Genomic DNA, 23749 nt, shown 5'->3' with positions numbered 1-23749 from the left:
GTCAAACCTGGAATTGCAATACTAAAGTGCAATACTATAGTATATTTAATTTTGGTTTCAGTCTGATATTAAAGAAACAGCGAGCTCATTGAAAGGTAAATTGCAGTTGTAGCGCAACTTCGTAAGAAGGTACATATCGATAGACATAAATATACAATGCCCATAGCGGCAAATTATTTTAAGGCTTTGGAGACAGCACGGGTGACCAAGAGCATTCAGCTGCACTCTGTTCAGTGCACTCACAGTTCGCAAAATTTTACAATTTATAGCACAGAAACAGGCCACTCAGGCCAATAGATCTCTGGTTGTGTTTATGCTCCACACCCCAGCCTCCTCCTAACTCTTTTAATCTAATCCCATCAACATATCCTATTTCTACACTACACTTCAACAAAAAAGTACTGTACCTCATTGGCTGTAAAGCACTTTGAGTCCTTTCATGGTTTTGAAAGTCACTATGTAAATGCAAATCTTTCTTTTTTGTCTCTCTCATGTTTATCCAGCTTTCCTATGAATGCATCTATGCTATTCGTCTCAACTGCTCCCTGTGGTAGCTAGTTACACATTGTAAACACTCGTTGGGTGAATAAGTCCCTTCTGAATTCCCCATTGGGTTTACTAGTGATTATCTTATATTTAAGGTGTCCAATTCTGGTTTCCCCCACATCCCCTACATCTACCTTATCAAGCCTTTCATAATCTTAAAGACCTCTATCAGGTCACTCTTCTTTTCTAGAGATCTCTTTCTCTAGAGATCCACCTCAGAAATTGAACATTAATATTTTTGGTGCATATCTATTTTTAATTGACAGGCTGTTTGCAATTGAATCACAATATTACTTTCACACTAATAATGCCAAATTATAGGATATATAGTTTATTGTTCTTCATCATAACTTGAATTCCTTTTTTCATGCAATTTTCTCAAAAAGATGCTGTCTCATTGGTTCTGCCAGGTGGCAGCTGAGACAGGTGAGTGGCAGCTTGCACCCTGATTATTGCAATGTATCCTTGGTCAAAGATATCAGCAGTGGCTCTGTGGTAGTACTCTCGCCCCTGAGTTAGGAGGTTGTAGGTTTGCGTTCCACTCCAGAAACTTGAGTGCATTATCTAGCCTGACATTCTCAATACAGAGGGAGTGCTGCACTGTTTGAGGTGTCATCTTTCAGATAGGATGTTTAACCAAGGCCCTGTCTGACTACTCAGGGTGGATGTAAAAGATCCCATGACACTATTCTGGAGAAGAGCAGAGAGCTGTCCTGGCCACGATGAATTCCTCAACCAACACTTAAAACTAATGTAAAAGCAAAATACTGCAGATGTTGGAAATCTGAAATAAAAACTGGAAAAACTCAGCAGGTCTGGCAGCATCTGTGGAGAGAAAAACAAAGTTAATGTTTCGAGCCCATATGACTCTTCTTCAGATCTGCCAAGTTTTTCCAGCATTTTCTGTTTTTATTACTTAAAACGAATTATCTGATTCTTTCTTTCGTTGCTGTTTGTGGGATCTTGCTGGATGCAAATTGGGCTGTTGTGCTTCCTATTTTAAAAAAATAATCTGTGAAGTCCTGGAATAGTGAAAGGCATTGTATAACTGCAAGCTCTGAAATCTCCTTGCCAGGAGCTGCGTAGTAATGATACGATGGAGACCCTCTTCCTAAGTTTTCCTTTCTAATGCAGGGGTGATGCTTCCCTAAGGAGCACAGCTGAGTCTGGAAACTCAGACGGGAGTGGATGTCAAACCCACTTTTCCTGAGTCCATAATGCTTTGTCCTAACATTCAGCAGCACCTCACTATGCATGCAAAGATAGTTTAATCTGTCTCTCTCCACTGAAACTCAGATAACACACAGTACAGCTGCAAAGGGCAGCTTTGTTACTTTAGGTTACAAATGAAAATGAAATACCTCAGTGAGATAAAGCTATTCCAACATTGGTTATTAACACATTTAATTATCCATGGAATTGAGGTGTAACGTTTTCTGGGTGTTTCCTCGTAAAATTAAGCTAGAAATTCCAACCCTTTTTTCCTGGCATTGTGATTTGTTTTCATTTTAGCATCACAGTATGTAATTGTAAAAAATGCATAGGGAGACCATTCAGCCCCATTACCAATACTAGCTCTTTAACTGGAGCGAACTACACTGAGCTCATTTTTTCTGCTCTTTCCCATATCCTCTTACGTTTTCATTTTTGAAGTGCAAATATTTAAAAGAGGACTATTTCCCCTGCCTTCACCAGTACACCACACCAACCCCGTGCCGCCCCACACACAATCTTCTCCCTAACTGTACTGAATATACGGACTATTGTTGGGGTCAAGTTCCACAGGGACTGATAGTCCTCTAGTACCTCACATATGTGGGCATTCTTCATGCATATGTCAATAGGCTGTTCCACCACAGAGTTTATCACATGTGAGGCCCAGCCCTCTTCTCACCCAGTTTACACATGCATACTTTGCAGCAGGGGCACTGAAGGGAGATCATGAGAGACAGAACCCCGGATGTCTTTTTTTTACCCCCAGGAACACTGATGCCAATTATAGGAGTCCTGCTCAGATTGCAGGTGAGATCTGTTAACTCATGAAAGACAAGGGTTAGAATCTGGGAGCTTCTTGTCTGTGTGTCTCAATATTCCAGTACATGCAGTTACCCACAGAAACATCAATAGAGCGAATGCTGTCATTTTTGATACAATTGTCAGGATAATATTTTCATGGCTTTGACGCAAATTTTGAATCAGTTAAAGACGCTTAATTTTTAATTTTAATTTAATATATACCCATCGAGGTTACTTTCTTTAGAAAAAAAGTGTGGATTCTTCTATTTTATTTCAGTTTCCCCAGTTCACTCAGACCATGATCACTATTGAGATGTGAAGTGGGCTACATGCTCCCAGATCTCTGCCAAAACTGCTCTGAGATGGTGACACAAAACCATGTAACAGTGACCACAGGTCGACCTTCTCTCTGATTTCCCCCTCACCCTCCACAAGAGGCACCTTGCTACAGTGGATGCCTAAGACGGCATGACACCGACTTAAAAAAAAGTGGAAAGTAGATACGGAACTGTCAAGATTAATAAACCATTGAGCAGAGGCTCTCTTCTAAACACCATATATATGTGGGATAGATATAGGACATTTTATTGGAGATAACATTTATTGGAGCAGAGTGAAGAACCCATAAAATTTTTGAAGTGAATCAATTAATTCAGTAATGCACCATCATCTGTGTAATTCTCTTCATCCATGGCACTGGTTAATAGGATTAAAATAATCTTTGAAAACAGTCCAAGATATGTCAGGTTATTACAATGAACTATCATTTTTAATTTCACTGTAGAGAAGATATTGCAGCTGGCTTACTTTATGATTCTGAAAAATCAATATTTCTTATATGAGTGAAAAACAACATAGCTTTGGTGCAATAGATTTTTTTTTAAATAGAGACGAGCAAATTAAAATGATGCTTTCAAAATGTTGAAATTTTTATTTTTATTCTGTGGAAATAATTTTGGCTGACCTTTTTGGTTGATTGCCAAAATATTTTGTACAAATAACCATTAGCTGGGATATTCACAAATGCAGCATACCATGTTTTTACTTATTTAGTTTTCCTCTCTGCTTTTGAAAGGCTGTAGCTCATGTTGGGGTGTAGCTCCAAAGGCACCAGCAAATACTAAGACATCTAAGCAGCCTGTAGTCATAATTCAGCTTGCACAGTGAATCAGAAAGCAATTTGATTGTGGCTGGCATTAGAGTTAAACCTGATCTCCATACCAGGCACTGGCACTTTCCAGCGAGGGGGTGGGGGTCCTTGGACAGTGACCTTGAACTGGTGCCACAGAATCATAGAATAATACAGCATAGAAGGAGACCATTCAGCCCATCATGCCTATGCCGGCCGAAAGAGAGTGATCCTGTCTAATCCCACTTTCCAGCTCTTGGTCTGTAGCCCTGTAGGTTACGGCACCTCGAGTGAATATCCAAGTTTTTTTTTAAATGCGATGAGGGTTTCTGCCTCTACCACATTTTTAGGCCGTGAGTTCCAGACACACACCTCCCCCACGCCCCCACTGACCTCTGGGTGAAAATAAAGTACGCCTGAACTCCCCTCTAATCCTTCTAGCAATTGCTTCAAAGCTATGTCCCCTGGTTCTTGACCTTCTGCAAAGGGAAAAAGGTCCTTCCTATCCATTCTATCTGGGCGCCTCAACATATCTCATTTAAATCTCCCCTCAGCCTCCTCTGTTTTAATGAAAACAAACACAGCCTATCCAATTTTTTCCTAAAATTCTCCATTCCTTGTACATTTCTTTTGTTCCCCCACTTGTGTGATCACATCCTTCATGTAAGGTGGTGACCAGAACTGTATGCAGGACTTGCTCCAGCAGCAGTCTAACTAGTGATTTATACAGTTCTAGCACAACCTCCCTTCCACTTTACTGTACCCTTCTAGGCAATTTTTCACCTCTGTAGCCCAACCTAATTCTAGTGACATGAAAATAAAATTTAACCTGACTCTCCTGCTCAGCACTGAGGGAATGGCGCACTGTTGGAGTTGCTGTCTTTTGAATGGGATGTCAAACCAGAAAAGGTTCCATGACATTATTCGAAGAAGATCATGAGAGTTCTCCTCTGGGCCCTGGCTAATATTTATCACTCAATCAATATCACAAAAATAAGGAGGTAGATTAATTCTGTCTTTCTCAATATAAAAGAGAATTGGATCACTTTTCTAGGTGGAGAAATTACCAATTAAATAGGAGAATAAGTGAAGAGGGCACTCGGTGGAACGCATACTGCCACCATGTTGTTTTAACTCAACGTTACTACAATTACGCCGCTCTTCCTAGAGGCTTTTCCCTGACTGGTTGATGCTCTGTAACTATAAAACTGAAAAAGGAAATGTTCTTATTAAGTGCATCTATCTTGCCAAGGAGGCTTCAGGCCAATCCACATCCAACAATCTGCTCTGAAAACTCAGATCACATTTTGACAGCTGCAACAAATTACACCACAGCAGCTGCGACAACCCACAACGTTCTAAAAGAAAATTTCAATTTGCCCTATCTCCCAATGTTAACGGATCCTTTAAAAATTACAGGATCCGGATCTGCATTGCCATCAGAAGCTGATCAGTTCTTCCTTGGGCCATGCTCTGTCGGCTGGATTTTACAGGGGGAGGGCGGGGACAACTGCTCGCCCCCTCACCCCATTGCAAGAGTCACCAGGCAGCTGACGCACTGAGAAGAAGCCTGCCCTGCAGCATAAAGCGCTGCATGAAGGCCAAATATGCCAATAGTGGGACTTCAGTCCCTCCACCAATCACACTGGTTGGCAGCTCTAGCAGTCCTGGCAGTGCCAGAAGTTAGCAGTGGGCACCGCTGGGACTGCAAGCAGGCCCACAAGGAAGGCTGCAATGGTGTCTGGGCCCAGGGAACTTGTCGGGGGGTGGGCGGTCTTGGACAGGGAGCGATTGGGCAGCTTAAAGGGATGGGGCGTTGCGTGGGAGGACCCGTTTTGGAGGCCAGGTGAGAAGGAACAAGGGGGGAGGTGGGGCTAACATTTTTGTGTGGGGGAGGTGGTGGTGGTTGACCTTACTGCGCAAAGGGCACCCCAAATGATGTGCTGCCTTCCTTTCCTGCCTTTATAACATTAAAAAAAACGCCTGCCCTCTCCCGCCTGCCTGCCCACACCAATCGTAATATGGCGTTGGCAGCGTATTATACAGGTCAATTGGCTTGTTAACCAGCTCAATTGATCCTTAATTATTTACTCCAATACGGCGGGCAGGCTGCAGATTTCGGCACTCGCCCACCTATTGTGTTATGGGGGACAGCTCAGGGGTGGGCAGGAAGATGGTGGGCTGGGCCCCCCTTGTATTTTATGTGCACACTCTGCTGGAAACAAGTCTGGGGAGGGGGGTGTCTAAAATCCAGCCCTATGTGTGCACCAAGTTTTGTTGAAATCTGTCCATTAGCTTCTGAAATTTTTTTTTACAGAAAAACAGACTAACAGACTGATAAACTTATGTTAGCTAAATAAATAAAATGACATTTTTGGGAAGCAGAATTGCTGAATGATGTGCCTTTATTAAGTATTTCTGGATCATGGCTCTATATATTTACCAGACATCTATGCATTTAAAGAGTAATGTAGGAGTACTACCAAAGATTATTTTTTCTATCTTGTGTTTTGTTTATAGTAGGAAATTTCAGACTTGCTTTATTTAGTTAATTTAGCTGAATTTAGTTAAGTGCACTGAAAGTCAAGCGCTTTTATTTGTAAGAGGGCAGAATTGTGATGCTATAAATAAAACATTGATTACTTTCTTAACAGAATAAACAACCCTAAAATAATGAAGCATTGTCAAAGCCTGTATGTGCCGTGAGTGTCAAAATTAAAACTGTACTGGCCTCTCACTAAAATTGATCTCCCACTGTGGTGGTTTTAAGGTATTAATGCAACACCATTACTTCCATTAAAGTGAAAAGCTTTAGAAAGAAGAAGACTTGCACTTCTCTCAACCTACTTGATGTCTTAAAGTACTCAATACAAATTAATGGTGAAAAGAAAAGTTAACTCAGCAAAAGCAGCAATGAATTTGCACAGAAGACAATCTCAAAATAAAGCAAAGAATAGATGATTAGCTGACCTGGTGACGTGAGGAGGTTAATTGAGAAATGTCTCTCTCCAGGAGGAGAAATCTGTTCAGAGCAGTTCAAAATAGTTTAAAAAAAAATACTGTACTACTGGTACCAGTACTGCTGCAGTTCCATTTTGGGGACAGCAAAACTAGTTCAGCACATAAAATCAGAAAATGATGGAAAAACTCGGCAGTTCTGATACCATGGGCAGGTTTTTCCAGTCGGCGACCGGGGGGGTGGGGCCCGCTCGTTGACACAAGGATATGTCGGGCGTGCGTCCCGACGTCACCCCGCATCATTTGGTTTTTCAGTTCGGACTATTAAGGCCATTAAAAAACCAATTAACATGATTGATGGACCTGCCCGTCCAACCTTAAGGTCGGCGGGCAGGCTGGGAGCCCTGGCGGGCTTCGGAAAAAACACATCCACGGGCGGGATGAGGTTTCATGAGGGTATTTGAATTTATATTAAATGCTTAAATAAAAGTTATGGACATGTCCCAACTCATGTGACAGTGTCACATGAGGAGACGTGGCAGGGAAATTTTTTAATCACCTTTATTGAAAGTTTTAAGTCGGAGCTGATCTCCCTGAGGCAGCACTTTGCCTCAGGGGGATCTGTGCACTGTTTCGCGCGCATGCGCAAAAGAACGTGCTCCCTGCTGAGGGAATCCCATCCCCACCCCCTGCCTGCACAGGGAGCGCATAGCGCTTCCTGGCAGACGTCACGCTGGGCGGGCCTTAATTGGCCCACCCACATAAAATGGCGGCGTGCCCCGCCTCCCCAATCGCCCGCGCCCGCTCTCGCACTTCCCCCCCACCCACCCTCCCCACTGACAAGGGGAAGATGTTGTCTCATCTGTGGAGAGAGAAACAGTTAATGTTTCAAGTCCAGTATGACTCAGTCCAGTATACCAGACCTGATGAGTTTTTCCAGCACTTTCTGTTTTCATTTTGGATTTCCAGCATCCGCGGTATTTTGCTTTGATACCAGTTCAGCAGAGTTTTACTGGCACCAGTCATTTAACCAGTTTTACTAGTTTCCTGGCTTGTTTTTCATTAAAAAATAATTGTGGAATATATACCATCGGGTGATGGAACCTCAGTTTAATACCTCAGCCAAAGGTCAGCAAATTCTGTGATACAGCACCGTCTCAATGCTGTGGTGAAATATTAGCCTAGAATTAGAGTTCAGGTTTTGGAGAAAAACTTGAACCTGTAGCCCTCCAACTCAGGATCACGAGCATTACCAACTGTTTCTTTGCTTTCCCCTATAACCTAGCTTGAAAATTTGGAGTCCAACAGAACAGATTTATTTCCAGGATCCAGTGCTTGTTACTTACTGTTTCGTGGTGTGTTCAGGGATTTTGGGAATTGTCTATTCCCTCAAAGTATGCTGCTCGAGTTTGTAGTTTCTCAAAATCATTACTCTTTTTATTTACAAGCGAGTATTTACACATTTGGACCGCCACATGAGGTTGGAACTTCTCAGTCAGAGCTCTCTTCTTAGTCATACGATCTGACATCATTATTACAGCAGCATCATGTATGCTTCTGATGTTAACTCTTTGCACTTGTTGATTTTCTTTTAAGAGATTAGCTCCCTCTAACTTTTCTTTGTTGTATGTGGCCTGTTTATTGCACAGGGTGGTATGTTCCAGAGTGGTACCAATCACTCTTGTTATAAACCCTGCCCAGTACTACTTATAGAATCATAGGATGGTCACAGCACAGGAGGCCATTCAGTTCTTGTGTCTGTGTCAGCACTCTGCAACAACAACTCAGCTAGTCCCTCTCCCCCACCATTTCCCCATAGCCCTGCAATTTTTCTCTCTTCAGATAATTACCCAATTCCATTTTGATAGTAATGATCGACTCGGCCCCCACCGCACTCACTGCATTCCGGATTCTAACCACATGCTGGGCGAGAAAGGTTTTCCTCATGACCCCTTTGGTTCTTTTGCCATTCACCTTAAATCAGTGTCCTCTGATTTTCAATCCTTAAGCCAATGGAAACAGTTTCTCCCTATCTACTCTGTCCAGATCCCTTGTGATTTTGAACATCTTTATCGAATCTCCTCTCAACCTTCTATTTTCTGAGGAGAACAATGACCCCAGCTTCTCCAATCTGTCCATGTAACTGAAGTCCCTTGTCCCTGTAACCATTATTGTAAACCTTTTCTCCACTGTCTCCAATGACTTCATATTCTTCCAAAATATATATTTTTTTTGCAAAAATATACTTTATTCATAAAACATCTTCAACAACATCCCAAGCCATTTCAAAATCATCATTACAAAAGTACAATCAGGTTCAACTTTTACAACATTTATCACAAGGTGCATCAGTACAAACAATGAATATTACAATCATTTTCAGACATTCATTTTGAGCTGTACATCCCGAGGGGCTCTCAACAGTTCCCAGCCCCTCGGTGCACTGTGGCAGAAAGGTCTTAGACAGCGACCCTTCCCCATTGCGCCTTTGCGGCAGCTGCCCCAAGCTTTAGTGCGTCCCTCAGCACGTAGTCCTGGACTTTGGAATGTGCCAGTCTGCAACACTCGGTTGGGGACAACTCTTTGCGCTGGAAGACCAACAAGTTTCGGGCAGACCAAAGAGCGTCTTTCACCGAGTTAATGATCCTCCAGCTGCAGTTGATGTTTGTCTCGGTGTGTGTCCCTGGGAACAGCCCGTAGAGCACAGAGTCCTGTGTCACAGAACTGCTCGGGATGAACCTCGACAGAAACCACTGCATCTCTCTCCAGACCTTCTTTGCAAAGGCACAATCTACAAGGAGGTGAACAACGGTCTCTTCCCCACCACAGCCACCTCGAGGGCAATGTGCCGAGGGGGTGAGACTCCTGGCGTGTAGGAAGGATCTGACGGGGAGGGCCTTTCTCACCACCAGCCAAGCTACGTCTTGGTGCTTGTTGGAAAGTTCTGGTGATGAGGCATTCTGCCAAATGACTTTGACAGTCTGCTTGGGGAACCATCCCACCAGATCCACCCTCTCCTTTTCCCTCAGGGCCTCTAAGACGTTACATGCCGACCACTGCCTGATGGACTTGTGGTCAAAGGTGTTTCTCTGCATAAATTTTTCCACGAGGGACAGGTGGTACAGCACGGTCCAACTACTTGAAGCGTTCCGCGGCAGCGTGGCCAGACCCATCCTTCGCAACACCGGGGACAGGTAGAACCTCAGCACGTAGTGACACTTGGTGTTTGCATACTGAGGGTCTATGCACCGCTTGATGCAGCCACACACAAAGGTGTGAGGGCGATGTTGGGCACATTTTTTTCCCCCTTTATCTAGAGGCTTGTACATCGCGTCCCTGCGGACATGATCCATTTTAGACCTCCAGATAAAGCGGAAGATGGCTCGGGTGATCGCAACCACACAGATATGGTGTGAGATTTGGACACCCAGAATTGGATACAATACTCCAGTGGAGTCCAGACCAGTACTTTATAAAGGTTAGCCACAACTTCTTTAATTTCTGCTGGCTTCAATGATGAGCAAAGTCAGGCAGGGTGTAAAACACCATTGAACCAGATTCCATCAGTTCCCCAACAGTGTTTTAGATTAACATTGCTACCCTTGTGTCATGCAGCTGAACATCAGACAAATAATATAAAACCTAATCAATATGGATTTACATTTTTTACAGACTGTCCTCTTAAATTTGCTGCAATGTTTGTTGGTATTCTACACCCTGTACTACATGATTGGAAGCATCTTCTTTGCTGTATTCAGGTAAGATGTACAGGGAAAGGTTTCCTCTGATGACTAACCCTACTGGAAAAATGTCTGAAAAGAATGTTTTGGAGCCCAGTATAAATTAATCAATGGAAATCCTTCTGACATGTTTTAATAATAATGCTGCTGATATACAGGAGAAATTTCACATCACTATGAAACCACTTATATTGTGGGGTAATATTCTAACTTCTCATTTTGTATGTGGAGCTGTACTATGCTCAGTACATATCAACATATGAACAAGGAGCAGGATTAGGCCATTCAGCCCCTCGAGCCTGCTCCGCCATTTAATAAGATTACGGCTGATCTGATAGTAACCCTGAAATCTGCATCCTATTTACCCCCGATAACCTATCACCCCCTTGCTTACCAAGAATCTACCCACCTCTGACTTAAAAATATTCAAAGACTCTGCTTCCACCACCTTTTCAGGAAGAGAGTTCCAAAGACTCACGACTGAACATCCAGGGGTATTCAATATTTAGGAAGGACAGACAAATAGGGAAAGGAGGTGGGGTAGCATTGTTAGTAAAGGAGGAAATCAATGCAACAGTGAGGAAGGATATTGGCTCGGAAAATTGTGATGTGGAGTCTGTTTGGGTGGAGATAAGAAACACCAAGGGGCAGAAAACGTTGGTGGGGGTTGTCTATAGGCCCCCAAACAGTAATGGAGATGTAAGGGAAGGCATTAAGCAGGAAATTAGAGATGCATACAATAAGTGCGCAACTATAATCATGGGTGACTTTAATCTACATATAAATTGGACAAACCAAACTAGCAATAATATTGTGGAGGAGGATTTCCTGGAGTGTGTACATGATGGTTTTTTAGACCAATACATTGGGGAACCAACTAGAGAGCAGGCTATCCTAGACTGGGTATTGTGCAATGAGAAAGGATTACTTAACAATCTTGTTGTTAATCCCAATCCCTTGGGGAAGAGCGACCATAAAATGATAGAATTGTTCATTAGGATGGAGAGTGAAGAAGTTGAATCCGAAACTAGGGTCCTGAATATAGATAAAGGGAACTATGAGGGTATGAGGTGCGAATTGGCAATGATGGATTGGAGAACCTTACTAAAAGGGTTGACAGTGGATAGGCAATGGCTAATATTTAAGGAACATGTGCATGAATTACAACAATTATTCATTCTTGTCTGGCGCAAAAATAAAACAGGAAAGGTGGCCCAACCATGGCGTACAAAAGAAGTTAGGGATAGTATTAGGTCCAAAGAGGAGACATATAAAATTGCCAGAAAAAGCAGTAAGCCTGAGGATTGGGAGCAATTTAGAATTCAGAAAAAGTGGACAAAAAGATAGATCAAGAAGGGGAAAATGGAGTGTGAGAGTAAACTTACAAGGAACATAAAAACTGACTGTAAAAGCTTCTATAAATATGTGAAGAGAAAAAGATTAACGAAGACAAATGTAGGTCCCTTACAGTCAGAAACGGGGGAAATTTCAATGGGGGACAAAGAAATGGCAGAAGAATTGAACACATATTTTGGTTCTGTCTTCACAAAAGAGGACACAAATAATTCCCCAGAAATGTTAGGGAACCAAGGGTCTAGTGAGAGTGAGAAATTAAAGAAAATCAGTATTAGTAAAAAAAAATGGTGCGCAAGAAATTAATGGGGTTAAAGGCTGAAAAATCCCCAGAGCCTGATAATCTACATCCCAGAGCACTAAAAGAAGTCGCCCTGGAGATATTGGATGCATTGGTGGTCATCTTCCAAAATTCTATAGACTCTGGAGCAGTTCCTACAGTTTGGAGGGTGGCAAATGTAACCCCACTATTTAAAAAAGAAGGGAGAGAAAAAATAGAATTACAGACCAGTTAGCCTAACATCAATAGTGGGGGAAATGTTAGAGTTTATTATAAAAGATGTGGTAACAGAACACTTGGAAAGCATTAACGGGATTAGACAAAGTCAGCATGGGTTTATGAAAGGGAAATCATGCTTAACTAATCTACTGGAGCTTTTTGAGAATGTAACGAGTGGAATAGATAAGGGAGAACTAGCGGATGTGGTGTATGTGGATTTCAAGAAGGCTTTTGATAAGGCCCCACATAAGAGGCTAGTGGGCAAAATTAAAGCACATGGGATTGGGGGTAATATACTGGCATGGATTGAGAATTGGTTGACAGACAGGAAACAGAGAGTGGGAATAAACGGGTAATTTTCTGGGTGGCAGGCAGTGACTAGTGGTGTACCGCAGGGATCAGTGCTTGGGCCCCAGCTATTCATGATATATATAAATGACTTGGGTGAGGGAACCAAATGCAATATTTCCAAGTTTGCTGACAACACAATACTGGGTGGGGTTGCGAGGAGGATGCAAGGAGGCTTCAGGGTGATTTAGACAAGTTGTGTGTGTGTGTGTGTGTGTGTGTGTGTGTGTGTCTGTGTGTGGGCAAACACATGGCAGATGCAGTATAATGTGGATAAGTGTGAAGTTATACGCTTCGGTGTGAAAAACAGAAAGGCAGAGTATTATTTAAATGGTGAAAAATTGGGAAATGTGGATGTACAAAGGGATCTGGATGTCCTTGTACACCAGTCAATGAAAGTAAATAGGCAGGTGCAGCAAGCAATTAGGAAGGCAAATGGTATGTTGGCCTTCATTGCAAGAGGATTTGAGTTCAGAGTGGGGATGTCTTACTGCAGTTATACAGGGCCTTGGTGAGACCACATCTAGAGTATTGCATGCAGTTTTGGTCTCCCTACCAAAGAAAAGATATATTTGCCATAGAGGGAGTGCAGCGAAGGTTCACTAGGCTGATACCGGAGATGGCAGGACTGTCGTATGAGGAGAGATTGGTTCAACTGGGCCTGTATTCACTAGAGTTTAGAAGAATGAGAGGGAATCTGATTGAAATGTGTAAAATTCTAACAGTGCTAGACAGACTGGATGCAAGGAGGATGTTTCCCCTGGAAACTAATGGAAACCATGGTCTAGAACCATGGACACAGTCTCAGGATATGGGTTAGGCCATTTAGGACTGAGATGAGGAGAAATTTCTTCACTCAGGGTGGTCAACCTATGGAATTCTCTACCACAGAAGGCTGTGTAGGCCGAGTCACTGAGTATATTCAAGAAAGGAATTGATAAATATTTGGATATTAGGGGCATTAAGGGGTATGGAGAGAAAGCAGGAATATGGTGTCGAGATAAAGGATCAGCCATGATCATATTGAATGGCGGAGAAGGCTCGAAGGGCTGAATGGCCTACTCCTGCTCCTATGTGTCTGTGATCCTCTGAGAGAAACAATTTCACCTCATCTCTGTTTTAAGTGGGCGACACCTTATTTTTAAACAGTGACCCTTAGTTCTAGATTCTTCCATAAGAGGAAACATCCTCTCCACATCCACCATGTCAAAACCCTCAGGATCTTATATGTTTCAATCAAGTCGCATCTTGCTCTTCTAAACTCCAGCGGATACAAGCCTAGTCTGTACAACGTTTCCTCGTAAGACAACCCACCCATTCCAGGTATTAGTCTGGTAAACCTTCTCTGAACTGCTTCCAATGCATTCACATCCTTTCTTAAATAAGGTAACCAATACTGTATACAGTACTCCAAATGTGGTCTAACTAGTGTCCTGTACAACTGAAGCATAACCTCCCTACTTTTGTATTCAATTCCCCTTGTAATAAATGATAACACTCTATTAGCTTTGCTAATGACTTGCTGTACTTGCATGCTAGCCTTTTGTGATTCATGCACTAGGACACCCAGATCCCTCCGCATCTCAGAGCTCTGCAATCTCTCACCATTTAGATAATAATCTTTTCTAATCTTTTATTCTTCCTGCTAAAATGGACAATTTCACGTTTTCCCATATTACACTCCATTTGCCTGATCTTTACCCACTCACTTAACCTATCTATATCTTTTTGTAGCCTCCCTATGTCCTCTTCACAACTTACTTTCCTACCTATCTTTGTGTCATTAGCAAATTTGGCAACCATCCCTTCAATCCTTTCATCCTAGTCATTTATATAAATTGTAAACAGTTGAGGTCCCAGCACTGATCTCTGTGGTACACCACTCATTACATCTTGCCTACTCTCTGGTTCCTGTTAGCTAGCCAATCTTCTATCCATGCCAATATGTTACCCCTATACCATGAGCTTTTATTTTCCACAATAACTTTTGATGTGGCACTGGAATTGGTGATTTCTGCTCTAGATTGGCAAGGCTCCCCATTGGAAGTGCCATGTCACAAATTCACTCTTTAGTTATACAGGAGTTTGGGAGAAAATTTTAATCACATAGCCTATTTATACATTAAAGGAGAGCTCCTTTATATACTTGATAAAGAGAAGGAAAGCAGGATACAGGTATGCAACTTACTGTCTTAAGAAGGCAGCCAATGCAATATTAGCAACTCTCTCGATTTAATTCCTGATTCATTAATTTTGCACAATCATTTTAACATACATGATAGGCAGCGAAAACCTTTCTCTTGTTACCTTCTATCCCAGTAGGATTGCCAACCCTCATGTCTCCAGGAATTGACAACCAATTGGGGCGTGCGCCCCAACGTCACCACGCGTCATTCTGATCTTCCGTTCGGCGGGCACGCATCGGAGTTGGCTGCGTGCCTGCCGAACTGTCAAAGGCCTGCTAAGGCCATTAATAAAGCAGTTAACCCAATTGAGAAAGCTGCCTGTCCAACCTTAAGGTTGGCGGGCAGGCGAAGAGCCCAGGCGGCCCTCACATTTATCATGGAAACTCATCCACGGACGGGTTGAGGTTTCATGAAGGATTTATTAATGAAATGAAATTTTTAATCAAAATTCACAAACATGTCCCAGCTGAATAATTTTTATTTTTTATTTTTTTTTACAACTGCACTTAATCTCCCTGAGGCACAGAGCCTCACAGATAGTGCTGAGCGCTACCGGACGCGCATCACGCTGAGTGGGCCTTAATTGGCCTGCCCACGTAAAATGGCGGCACGCAGTGGCAATCGGCTCCGTGCCCGCCTACGCACGCTCCCGACCGACCCGCCCTACAGGGAGAAAATTCTCCCCCCAACGAGTACAGGCATGATGGGCAGCGAATGGCGGGAGGGTGGAGGTAGACTGGTTGGATGGAGGACGTCAGGTGATGACACTTCCAGGAATAGGACCAACCAACTCTCTATTCCGATGAATCGTGTTCATTAAAATGACAGTGCAGCCATTGAAAGTTCGAGTTTTGCAACACTGCTCATGGGTTTTCTAGCACATAAATGGATCATAAATTCCAGGAGAGAGGTGCAAAGGGTATCTGGGAGATTACATTGCCATTGATGGGTGAGGGTGCAGGGGAGCATGTGCTCAATGCCATAAGACTGTATGGGACAGAGTTAATGGACCAACTGGTCTTTCCCAGTCCATCATTTTCGTACATTCATATGTAAATTTAGCAGAACTTGTTCTTTGAAGCCGCATGCTGTGGGATGCACTGCATCTATTTTGTTTGGTTAGTTCCTGAAAATGATGGTTTCTGTATTTTTTTTTGCAGACTTGATTCATTCGATGGGTTGATTCCATTTGACTTTAAAACACAAGTAGCACAGTCTAGCTCTAAATACTTGGGTAAGTAAAGAAACACAAATACAGAAGTGGATGCTGGAAATCTGAAATAAAACTGAAAATGCCAGAAAAACTCAGCAGGCCAACATCTATGCAGAGAGCAAGAGAATTAACTTTTCAGGTCAAGGACATTTCATTAGAACTGGCTGATTCAACACCATTGAACTAAAACATTGGCCTGGTTCTTCGATGACAACATGTTGAGGTGTTCGCCGCTGTTGTCCATCGAATCGCTGGGGAAGTCCCAACCCACAGACGTGTCATATTTACCCAGAATGGGCAGACTTCTGCGGCCTGAGCCCCTCCAAAAATGCCTCCAACATTGATAGCATTGCAGACTTGGGCTTAATGCTAGAATCTACCCAGAAATTTAGCCCAGACACTCCTGCTGTTAATCACAGGCATTGACCTGGGTTGACATTGATTTTTTTTTTCCCCTAAAAATTTATTTAAAACTAAACTTGAACAATTATCTCCCACCCCGCCCACCCACTCACCCACACCCCCATTAAATGCAATAAATGCAAGAACCCGTTTACTTTTGACCAAACTTAAAACATCTGGGGCAAAATTTTCCCCTTGTTGCGCGGGCCATGGCAGACGGGCCCAAGAGTGGTTTGCAAAGCCAACTGCTGCCCGCGATTGGGCCCCGACATGGAGTTCACGCTGGCTGGCCAATTATCGGCCAGCCAGTGTGAAACACGTGCTGCAGCGCTGCCGGGGTTGGGGGGGGAGGAATGCGACCGTGTGGAAGTTCGCGCATGCGCGCAGTAAAAGCTCTCTGGGGCACAGATCTGCCTCAGGGAGCTGAAGATTTTTAACAATAAAAATAAAGATATTTAAAATAATGAAAACATTGTCCTGCCATGTGACTCTGTCACATGAGGAGGGACATGTTAAATATGAGCGTTAAAAGTTAAAACTTTTTTTTTTAATCAGTGGCCGAATCCTCATCCCGCCCGTGGATGAGGTTTTGCCAAAAATGCAAAGGCCGCTCGACCTTTTCGCCCGCCAACTGAACGGTTGGACGGGCACCGAAAAATTTGAGTCAATTAGTTCTTTAAGGGCCTTAATAGGCCGCTTAATTGTCGGTGGGCGTGTTGCCGAATCCCGCGCGCGCCCGCTGACCGAAATATCGCGCGAGTGTGCGGTGCTGTCGTCATCTGACCTGACGTCATCGCGCGTCTTTTTACGCTTGTTTGGGTCGCCCGCCCGCGCGAGTAAAACTCTGCCCATAAAAACAACCAACGATGTTTAAAATATTAGAAGTTGTTACTCATCTCAAAACTCACAACAGTAATTAAAAGTCTTTGAAAGTTCAGAAATAGTTATTAAAAAAAAAAACCCTGAAGAACTTTTAGAAAGCTTACTGTAACACAACAAGCATGCCGGCCTTAAGGGGAGTTACTTGAACTGGTGACATCAAAAGGGGGCACTGACTCACCACTCCTTTTCCTCCCCAGTCCTACTCGTGGATTCCTGTGCCAATAGCTTGTTCCTTGCTCTGGGGCAGGAAGTCCCAGCTGCAACGATGAAGAAAGGTAAGGGCACAATTTTAATTGCAGTCTGCAGTAACCGCTGTGGCATTGCCACTGACCGGAAGATCTGGGCTGTTACCTGAATTTCTCTCTCCATAGATGTTACGTGGCCTGAGCAGCAGAGTTCTTCCAGAATTTTCTGTTAAAAGCATAATTATTTTGAAAAAGAAGTGGTTTGATAAATTACAGTACATCGAGTGCCATAGTTATCGAGGTTGGTGGGATAAGTGCTGAGGAATGAAAGAAGCTGATAATTTTGCTTTTGTTCATCCTGCCTTATCCGAATAACCTGTGTCAATTTTAACCATAGAAAAGAGTTCTAGCCCACTCCAACTGCAATTGCTTTTCTGAAAATGTCAATTTAGGAATGTTTTATGCTGCGGTCTCACGCTGATTAGCAACTGGGCTTTGCACTTAGCCCACAGGAAGGCCATGTTATATTTATTAAGAGGACATTGTGAATACTGCAAAATTAACGGCCTTTTTATTGAAAATGAAAAGTATAACACTGGTCATAATCAAGAATAAAACTAGAAAGTGCGCAAAATACAAGTGGGTCCAACTGTTAGCACCTGTTGAGAAATGACAGGTTAGCACCAGATGTAGACCCTTGTAAGAGCCGGACACAATTCTCAAACTAGCAACTGGAAAATGCTCAAAACAGTAACCTATCTTTTCTGTTTACAAATGCTGATGGTGTTCAGTATTAATAACATTTTTTGGGTTTTTTTTCTGTTTGTACACGTAACTTTGTTTTATTATTTCACAACAAAATGGTTTTATAGTGAGACTTTTAACAACTCTTGTGGACAACGATACACTTTGGTTAAAAGATGGTTAAAGACCTTGCATACGCGGGGAGTGATAGTTCGGAATTCCCTACCGCAAACCATCGTTGAAGCAGAGTCTCTGGGCAGAATTTTCTGGGTGACGCGCGGTTACGCCGGGCGAGCGTCCCAACGTCACCACGCGCCATCGCGATATTTCGTTGGGCGGGCGTGCAATGAAGTGCGATGCGCACCCGCCATTAATTAAAGGTCTAGTTAAGGCCCTTTACTCGGCAATCGACGCTGATTTTCAGGCGCCCGTGCGATCTTCGGCTCAGCGCACAGGCACAACGGGCAGGCGGGTAAGTGACTTTTTAATAAAACTCATCCACGGGCGGGATATGTGGGCTCAGTGGGGTTGTCAATCTGGTCTGTGAACTGTTTATTGCAGCAAGTGTTTTAAATTTGCCTGTGTGATCTGCAGCAGTTCAGAACGAATTCCAGCAGCTTTCTCTGTACTTTGAACCTTCAGCTCAGCTCTCTGCAGCCAGTAATCTTTATCGGGCCTGCAGCTTTCTGGAGGCCTCCCTTTAGCCTGGGTATGGGTTCTGACATATCCATTAGAGGCAGCTCTTCTGAGGAGGAAGGGAAGGCTAGAATAAGGAGGAGGCCAGGATTGGACAATCAGCCTCCAGGGGAGCCACGTGTGGGAGTACAGGCGCAGGCACAAGGGGCGCAGGGCCAAGAGGTTGTCCAATGTGGAAGGGGCCGCAGAAGACGCCACTATCCTGCTGCCAGTGTATACAGGCGGAGAAGCAGTTACCTCAATATGACTGAGGTGCAGTGCCGAAGGAGGCTCCAACTGTCAAGGGAGACAGTCAACTATATTTGTCAGATGATTGGCCCTGAGATATCTCCTAACTTTGTGGGCGGACACCCCATGCGGCGGCTCTGAAGGTCACAGTTGCCCTCAACTTCTTTGTCTCTGGCTCCTTCCAGGGCTCTGTGGGTGATCTTTGCGGTGTCTCCCAATAAGCTGTCCGTACTTGTGTCAAACAGGTTACAGACGCTCTGTTCAGGTGTGCATTGAACTTCATCTGCTACCGTTGGGACCAGGCAAGCCAGACACAGCGAGCCAGAGGCTTCGCGGCCATTGCTGGCTTCCCCCGCGTCCAGGGTGCTATAGACTGTACACATGTGGCCATCAAGGCACCAGCAGGTGAGCCCGGTGCCTTCGTCAACAGGAAGGGCTTTCACTCCATGAACGTTCAGATAGTGTGTGACCACAGGATGCAGATTCTTCAAGTTTGCGCAAGGTACCCAGGCAGCTCCCACGACGCTTACATCCTCAGACACTCCCAGGTGCCGGGACTCTTCAGTGCTCCGGCTCGGCTGGATGGATGGCTGCTGGGTGACAAGGTCTATCCCCTCAGAAGGTGGCTCATGATGCCTCTCCGCCATCCAAGAACAGAGGCTGAGCAGCGCTACAATAGGAGCCACATTTCCACAAGGGCTGTGATGGAGAGAACCATCGGTCTTCTCAAGATGCGCTTCCGATGCCTGGACTGCTCAGGGGGCGCACTCCAGTACCCCCCAGATTGTGTCTGTGTGATAGTGGTTGCATGCTGTGCTCTCCACAATCTTGCGCTGGAAAGGGGGGACGCAGTGGACAATGAAGACATTGACACAGTGGATGGGGCTGCACACAATGAGTCCAGCAGTGGTTCGGAGGATGATGAAGCACAGGGCAGTGATGAGGGGCTGAATGCTGATCCGGCACCACACCAAGGAGGCAGGGACACCCGGGACACTTTAATCCAACGAACCTTCAGCTAGTTCCACACAAATGGATCAGGAGGACCAGCCTTGCCTGACGCATCCTTACATGGCACTTAAATGCTACATCTTCCACCTTATCAGCTGCAACTAAGGGCTTTGGACATAAACCTCAATGTCCACTCAAACACTCATTACATATCTGTAAAACATACAAATGCAGCACAAAGGAGCCACCCTCAGCCGTGGTAACACATGTGGATTTTATTTTGATCCATCATATGGTCCAACAAAATGAATCCCAAACGTTTTTACAACTCCAAAAAATAATAATTCCCTAACCTAGGGCCAGCACAAAAGCACCAGTGAGGAACCGTGGTGTGCCTAAGGTGCCTTATGCTTAGGTTTACGGGCGCTACATTTAGGTGCCGCCCCATCGCTCGGAGTGGCTTCTGAGTCAGCCTGCTGACTCTGCTGTCCTGTTGGCCTCGATGACCTTGGTGGACGTCCTCTGGCCCGTGGAGCCTGTGCTGCCCCCACCTGGGAGGGAGAGGCTAGTTCCACAGCTGGCATCTCCCCAGTCACCGCAGCCTCACTGGATGTTATGGTCACTGGCAGAGGGGCGGAGGAGCTGCTGCCCTCATCCAAAGCGCCCTGAGAGGAGCTCACAGCAACGACAGGCAGCTGCTGCGCCGACGTGAGGTCACTTCGGACCTCCCTGCTGTGAGTAGGTGGATGGGCACCGAGCTGGGACACTGGTGCACAGACCATCTCCCACATTGCCAGCGACCAGCTGTGGCCACTGGCGCTGTGAGGGCTTGCAGGTCCGAGCGTAACCCCAGGAGAAGCTGGTTGATCTGCTGGAAGCCCCTCTCCAGGAGAGCCGCCACTCTCTCCATGGAGGAAGCCTGACGCTCTGACATGAGGCTCATGGCATCACTCATGCTCCGCGTGGTCTCCTCCACCACGGACACCAAGCGAAGCATCGTCTCATGTAACACTCCCAGATGCTCCCGCACACCCGGCCGCATTTCCTGCAGCTGTTGCGTCACGGACGACTCCAGAGGCTCATCATCAGGCACCGACTGAACATGTGCCTGGTCCCCTGCAGTCCTCCAGCTGCTGGCGCCATCGGCACTCTCTGTCTCTGTCAGCACCTCCGGCGATTGTGAATTGCCCTCTCCACTGTGCCCCGGGACACTAGCTGATGTTACAATTCCCACCGATGTGCTAGCATCTGCGCTGGTGCCTGCCTCGCAGAAATGGTGTAATGCAGGTGACAGTTCAGAGCCGTCAGGTGTGACAGGGGGCATCTGCAATTGCTCCTGGCGGCCATGCTCTGATGATGCTGAAATTAACAATAAGGACAGTGGATCAGTTAGTCTGCACACAGTGACACACTTCATCCCTTTCCCCCCCAGGCCCATAATGCGCTCAACCTTCCAGAACCTAAGGAGACGAACATTGGTGGGGTAGCAAATAGTCAGGAGGAGGCCTAAACATTATAGGCGGATACAGACGGGCTGGTCAGGTGGCCGAAGGAATGCCAAATGGAATGTTATGTGGATAAGTGTGAGATGATGCACTTGGGCAAGACAAACAAGGTATGGGAACACAGAAGGAATGGTAGGACCGTGGAAAGTAAGGACAATTAGAGGGACCTTGCTCGGCATGTCGACAGGCCTGTTAAGGTAGCGGGACAGGTACATAAGGCGTTTAAGAAGGTAAATGCTGTACTTGCCTTTATTAGCCGAGGAATAGAATATAGGAACAGGGAGGTCATGTTGCAAGTGCAGAAAACGCTGTCGAGGCCACAGCTACACTTCTGCGTTCAGTTGTGATATGCGATTCATGGGAGGGATGTGTTTGGAGTGGAGAGAGTGCAGAGGTCGCTGACCATGATGCATGCTGGGCTGGAGAGTTGGAGTTATGAGGACACATAGCATACACTTGTGACATTTGCCGTGGAGCACAGGAGATTGAGGGGTGACATTATTGACCTTCATAGCATTATGAGGGGCATAGCTCAGGTCGACAGAAAGCAACATTTCCCCTTGGTGGAGGAATGACTAACCTGGTGGTACTTATTTAAGGTAAGGGGCATGAGGTTGACAGGTGAGGTGATGAGGAACTTTTGCACAGAGTAATGTGGGACGCACTGCCTGAAAGGTGGTGGAAGCAGAAACCCTCCTAAGATGTAATAAGTATTTGGATGTGCAGTTACAATGCCATGGCATACAAGGCCATGAGGATAGTGGTCAGAAATGGGATAAGGCGACTTTGGAAGGTGCTAGACACATGCATCTTCGAAGCGCCAAGGTACCTTTGTCTATGACCCACACGTCTGACTCTATCAGTCTGTCAATGAGCAGTGTTGCTGTATTAACGATTCCAACAATCATCAGTGCTTTGGATGGTGGGAAGACAGAGTGGATGTCACTGTGGACCTCAAATACCTGGTCGCTCCACCCCAGCCTCACCGACACCCGAGGACCTGGGCGCAAGGCGCCTTTCAAGCTCCAGGGCCTCCTGCTCATAACGGGCCAATATCACCAGCTGGGCCTGGCCGCCTCCAGTGGGCGAACGTTCATACACATTATGCGCATTTTTCTCCTGCAAAACAGAGAAGACCATTCATTGGGGCTAATCGCTCATGGACTCTGCATGTGCACGCCTCACCCCAACCACAGTGGCCCATCTCAGGCCTCTAGTGCCTCCTGTCCGCACTACTGCTGATCAGTCACAAAAATATAGTACGGCTGCTCCCAACCCCCCTCTCCCCCCAACGGCCATCTTGGACACATTCTGCGTCCATCACTTTCAGAAACACACGGTCTTAGCTCCCATGGCAAGGAGGCGCAACTAGGTGCGGCACCGAGGGCACCAGTTGGCTCTTGGCCACGAGACCTTGAGGCTCCCCTTCCACCATCTCATCACCGTGAATAGCAGATGTGTTGGAGTTATGAGTATGTGCCTAGCTGCATCTCCTGCAGTTTGCCCCCAGATTACTCATGTGTGACTAAGACCAACACATGGTGCAGTAAGACTTCGGGGGCGGGGAGGGGGGGCGGTGTGAAGGGGCCTCAAAGGCTAAGGCACATGGTACTCGCCCTTCCAGAGCGCAACAAATCGTTGAAGCGCTTACAGCACTGGATCCAGGTGCGCCGCACCATGTCATGGGAGCTCACCACCCCCGCCATCTCCTCCCAGGCACGTTTCGTCATGTGGGGAACCAGCACCTCCTGCTGTGCTGTCACCCCTTCGAGGAGGGCAGCAAGGCAGTCATTCGAAAAGCGAGGGGCACATTGGCCTACCCTGCAGCCTGCCCTGCTCCTGGCCCACACCCTGCAGCCTGCCCTCCACCTCTGGCCTCCCCTCTACATTGGCCTGCTGTGCAGACCACCTGCGGTGCCACCTGCAGCTGGCCATAGTGAACAGCCTAAAGGAGGCTGCCAGGCCTTTTTTTAAACAGACTGCCAGGTCGCCATTGGATCCGGTAGTCTGTACACGCCCACCGCAAATTTAAGATTCCCGCTCTCCACGGGATTCAGAAATGTGCTAGGCGGGCCTTAATTGGCCTGCCCGTGCAAAATGGTGCGCGGCCCCGATCGGCAATCAGGTCCGCGTCAGCATCAACTCCGTCCGCCCGCCTAACGGAAAAT

The 23749-nt window shown here is 45.5% G+C and overlaps 1 protein-coding gene across 2 annotated transcripts in view; it reads left to right on the top strand.

Annotated features, from left to right (window-relative positions):
- LOC144696095 (putative transmembrane protein 244) overlaps positions 1 to 23749 on the top strand; it is a 35601-nt gene that overhangs the window by 815 nt on the left and 11037 nt on the right. For both annotated transcript variants that reach the window (XM_078567355.1, XM_078567353.1), the window contains exons 2-3: positions 10322 to 10407; positions 15936 to 16009. In XM_078567355.1, coding sequence (XP_078423481.1) covers positions 10322 to 10407; positions 15936 to 16009 — 160 coding nt within the window. The remainder of the gene's footprint in view (positions 1 to 10321; positions 10408 to 15935; positions 16010 to 23749) is intronic.

Source organism: Cetorhinus maximus, chromosome 21 (genome assembly GCF_964194155.1).
Source record: "Cetorhinus maximus chromosome 21, sCetMax3.hap1.1, whole genome shotgun sequence".
NCBI lineage: Eukaryota > Metazoa > Chordata > Chondrichthyes > Lamniformes > Cetorhinidae > Cetorhinus > Cetorhinus maximus.
The sequence above is the reverse complement of the archived record's forward strand: the minus strand, read 5'-3'. Positions and strand labels throughout refer to the sequence as shown.